The 4,673-nt window shown below is 62.8% G+C and overlaps 1 protein-coding gene across 5 annotated transcripts in view; it reads left to right on the forward strand.

The window, feature by feature from the left end:
- The window catches only part of NPRL3 (NPR3 like, GATOR1 complex subunit), a 38,848-nt gene that overhangs the window by 33,383 nt on the left and 792 nt on the right, over positions 1-4,673 (forward strand). For 4 of the 5 annotated variants that reach the window (XM_038540983.1, XM_038540984.1, XM_038540985.1 and 1 more), the window contains 4 exons: positions 702-808; positions 1,182-1,311; positions 3,167-3,356; positions 3,979-4,171. In XM_038540983.1, the coding sequence (XP_038396911.1) occupies positions 702-808; positions 1,182-1,311; positions 3,167-3,356; positions 3,979-4,171 (620 nt within the window). The remainder of the gene's footprint in view (positions 1-701; positions 809-1,181; positions 1,312-3,166; positions 3,357-3,978; positions 4,172-4,673) is intronic. The other variant, XR_005361000.1, reaches the window with a different exon arrangement.

Consider the following 4,673-nt stretch of genomic DNA (forward strand, 5'->3'; position numbering starts at 1 on the left):
GGAGCCCGACGTGGGATTCGATCCCGGGTCTCCAGGATCGCGCCCTGGGCCAAAGGCAGGCGCCAAACCGCTGTGCCACCCAGGGATCCCTCATCAGAAGATTTAAGACGACATCCGTTCCCAGGGCGCCTGGTGGGCTCAGCCAGCAAATGTGTGACTCCCGATCTCGGGGTCGTGAGTCGGAGCCCCACATTGGGTACAGAGGTTCCTTAAGAAAAAATAAAATCTGGGACGCCTGGGTGACTCAGCGGTTGAGTTTGTTCAGCTGCCGCAGAGGCAGAAACGTCCAGTGCCCTGCCCTGAAGTTCTGCAGTGCGGCACTCGCAGACCCAGGCCCCCCTTTGCATGTCTGTGGCCCATTCTGTCAACGTCCAGGGATGCTGGGCTGCACGGGGACGCGTGGAGGAGGTGCAGGACGGGTTCACTGACCCACACCCGCTGCCACAAGGAAACCCATCCCCGAGCGGGGCTCCTGGTCGGGTAGAGTGCTGGCCAGCCAAGGTCCTTGCTCAGCTGCTGACCCCGGGTCCTGGGCGCCTCTGAAGTCCCCGTGCTCAGGAGGCCTTCCCTCAGTGCCAGCCTGGTCAGGGTCCTATGGGAAATGACCATCGGGGAGCACAGCAGGGACCAGTGCTCTGCCACGGGCCCAGCTGGGGAGCCGGAGAGTTGGGGAGCAGCCTCCCAGCTTCTGCTGCCTGCAGGTTTTCCAGCTGGCGGCCCACCTGGTGTACTGGGGCAAGGCCATCATCATCTACCCGCTGTGCGAGAACAACGTCTACATGCTTTCCCCCAACGCCAGCGTGTGTCTGTGAGTACCTCTGGCTGCCCCTTGCTAAGCCGGGCCCTTGCTTGGGCTCAATTGCTGGCCTCTGCTGCATCCACGTTCTAATCCTGGCCTGGTCAGTGCCGTGTGCGGGGTCTGTCTCCCCTACACCTGCTGGCCAGTGGGCTCTGGATGGGGGCCTGGTGGGAGTTGGGGGCCTTGACCTTGACTTGGGGGCTCAGAGGGGCTTTGGCCTGTGCCCGTGGCCCCTGCTGCCCCTTGAGGGAATCGCACCCATGCTGGGCTGCCTGCTATGCTGTGTCTCCCTGCTGTCCACCCTGGGCTCATGCCGAGGGCACAGAGGTCACGGAGCGATGCAGAGGTCTGCTGAGCTCATGGGCACCTCACCTGTCCCCAGGTACTCCCCGCTGGCTGAACAGTTTTCCCGTCAGTTTCCGGCTCACGACCTGCCGTCTGTCCTCGCTAAGTTCTCCTTGCCAGTTTCCTTGTCAGAATTCAGGAACCCCCTCGCCCCTCCTGTGCAGGAGGTAAGTCGCTGGAGTCCAGGGAGTCTGGAGACCACCCAGCCGGTGTCATTCCCTCGTCTCAGAGCCTCAGTGCTGCTGCACCTGGGTTTTGAGGGTGTGGGCTTGCTGTGTAGGTGCTTCATGTCATGCCGGGGTGACAAAGGCTGGCTCCCCAGCCAGGCCAGGCCCCCTGCAGACATTTGGGCATTCCCAAGGCTTCCCGCCCACCTCCCGCCCTGGGGAGCCCACCCTGGCTGCAGTGAGCTGTTTTGGGGGTTAGAACGGAGTGAAGAGGCCCAGGTGGCAAGAGAGTGGTAACCTTTCCTGTTGGATGCAGAGTCACCTTGTTTTCACTGAGCTTGGGCCCAGCTTTCTCATGCTCCGTGGTCCAGGAGGCCACAGGGTATGCGGGTCTTGTCCTGGGCTCACTGGTCCCCAAAATCTCCTCCAAGAGGATCTGGAGAGGACAGGCCTGGGTGAAGGCGAGGGTCAGGGGGTGTTGCTAGATGTGGCAAGGGCTCATCCAGGGAGGTGTGAGGCATATGCAATGAACAGGTGAGTTCTGGGTAGGGTGCAGGCTGGACCCAAGAACAAGGCTCTGCCGTGTCCCCTGTGCTGATGCCTGGGGCTCTGGGGCTCTGGGCAGGGACCCAGCACAGAGCCAATGGTGCAGGTGTTAGAGGGGGCTGGATGTTTTCAAGGCTTTGTCTTCAAAAGGAAAATTTTGTGTTTTTTTTTTATTTATTTTTATTTTTTATTAAGTGTTAGGCAAAACCAGTCCTTAAACTCTTTCCCTTCTCAAGTTGTGAATGAGGAGGAGATCCTGGTGCTTGAGTTAATTGAGATGCTGAGTGCAACAGAGTTCTAAAGGCCGTCCTTCATGGGGGCTTTGGCTTCCAGGAACTGTGCCAGGCCGTGCCAGCTGAATAAAAGACGCACCGTGCATCCGGACCCCCACTTCCCCAGCAGAAGCTTCCTAATGGTCCAGACGGCGGGTGGATTTTCCAGGTCGTGCCTGGTTGAGGGGCCCAGATGGGCCTCGGGTTTGGTTCTGAGCAGTCCCGGGGTGAGGCACCTGCTTGTCACGCCTCCTGCTCCGGGGTCTGGAACGTGCTCATGAGCGCTTATGAAGCATCTTTGTTTTCATTCTTCATTTTTAAGTTTATTTTTTGACCAGGTCATAACCTGCCCATGTTCCATCCCTACTCCCTGGCTGGCCAGCTGTCCCCTCCCGGGAGGGGCCTCCCAAAGCCGAGCCGGCAGCCGTGTGACCGTCCCGTCCCGCTCCCCCATGCCCCTCACTGGCCCTGGTCAGGGGCAGCCCCATGAGAGGGGAGGACTCCTCGTGCCGGGACCGCACACTATCAGGGCTCCCTGTCCTTGGGCCAGCGTCCAGGTCGACCCGAGGAGAGGACTCCAGCTCTCAGGGCAGCTGCCTGCAGCCTGTTGGTGAACAGTGCTGAGGTCCCGGCAGGCCCAGCCCTGTGTGGTAGTGGGTCCAAGCGGGCTGGCGGACACGAGGCAGCGCAGGGGCCTCTGTGAGTGGGTGCTGCTCCCCAGCTCTGGGTGCGGAAGCCCAGACATGGGACGGCCCGGCGTGTAAGGGGAAGTGCAGGTGCGGCCCTAGTGCCCTTGCGGCCCTGCTGCCCTCCTTGGAGCAGGGAGTTGGTCTTGCAGCCTGGTCGGCAGATGAGGTCTTTCTCCAAGGGGGGAGCCTTGTGCCCCAGGGACAGGCTCCTGGAGCTCATGGACCCCTTACCTCTGGGATGACCCCCGGGGGTCGTGTCTTAGGTCTCCTTGATCGCCCCTGGAGGGGAACAGGGCCAGCCTTCCCCCACTAACCCCCGCCCCGGGCCTCCTGCATGCTCTCCTGCAGACCCAGCTCATTCAGATGGTGGTGTGGATGTTGCAGCACAGACTCCTTGTCCAGCTGCACACCTACGTGTGCCTGATGGCCTCGCCCAGTGAGGAGGAGCCCCACCCTCGAGAGGACGACGTCCCCTTCACCGCCCGGGTCGGCGGCCGCAGCCTCAGCACACCCAACGCCCTCAGCTTTGGTTCCCCAAGTAGGAGCCCCCTGCCCAGGGTGTCTGTCTGGTGGGTGGGGTAGCATTTGGGGGGGTACTTGGGAGCCAGGACCCCGACATGGGCTCTGCTGGGCGTGACCAAGGCCACCTCCCATGGCCACGTGCAGAGCAGCGCTCCCTTGAAGGCGGGTAGGAGACCTCTTTCCCTCGCCCCCCTCCCCCACCCTTACCTCACACCTCCGGGCTCTGGGCTCCTGGGCAGGGGCTGGCTCGAGTCCAGGGCAGCCGGGGAGCAGAGCGGATGTCCCACATCCCTGGGAGGACAGTTGAGGCCGCTGGGCCGGGGCCTGGGAGGAGACCCTGATGATCATTCCCTCTTTGAAAGAGCCATTGTGGCCACGGCAGGCGCCCAGAGGATGCAGCCTGAGCCCCAGGCTCGGGGGAAACGAAGGGCTGGGACGCTCCCGGGACTGAGGCCTGACCTTGGCGTCCAGCTTCGGTGCAGGGCCGAGCCTTGCTCAGGGCCCTGCCTTGTCTGCGTGGGGGCGGGGGAGCGAGCGGGCCTGGGGTGTGGCTGCGATGCCTGGTGCAACAGATGGCACGGCTGGGGCACCAGGGTGTGCTTGGGGTCAGACTTCTCCCTGACCCGTGCTGCCCACAGCCAGCAGTGACGACATGACCCTCACCAGCCCCAGTATGGATAACTCCAGCGCAGAGCTGCTGCCCAGTGGGGATTCGCCGCTCAACAAGAGGATGACGGAGAACCTGCTGGCCAGCCTGTCGGAGCACGAGCGGGCGGCCATCCTCAGCGTGCCTGCGGCCCAGAACCCCGAGGACCTCCGCATGTTTGCCAGGTGGGGTCCGAACACAAAGTGGATGGGGACTTACCCACCACGGCCCCAGCTAAGTCAGCTGGTGACCAGTGGCAGTCGCAGGTTGAGGTGGCGCCTCAAGCCCTGCGGGTGCCCCCAGTACTGGGTGTTGTTACTTCTTCAGGAGCAGCAATGGGTTCTCATCCTCACGGGGCTTAGTAGGGATCTTTCCCCACCAGGAACACAGCCCAGGGCCCCCACGTGGTGACAGACGTGAAACCCAGCTATGACTCGGGGGGCTCTGCAGGCGTACGGTCTTCCGTGTGGGGGGAGGCCCCCCGTTTAGAACCTCATGCTAGGCACCTCTTTGAAGCCGCTGGTGTGCCAGCCCCAGCTGCAAACAGCCCCTGGAACACGAGGGCCTTGCTCCACAGCAGGAGAACGAGGAGCCCCGGCAGCCCCCAGCCCCGCACGTCAGGGTGCTGAGGGCAGACGGGCCACTCTGGGGACCAGGACACTCACCTGCCCCACCCCCATCCCCCAG

Source organism: Canis lupus, chromosome 6 (assembly GCF_011100685.1).
Source record: "Canis lupus familiaris isolate Mischka breed German Shepherd chromosome 6, alternate assembly UU_Cfam_GSD_1.0, whole genome shotgun sequence".
NCBI classification, from domain to species: domain Eukaryota; kingdom Metazoa; phylum Chordata; class Mammalia; order Carnivora; family Canidae; genus Canis; species Canis lupus.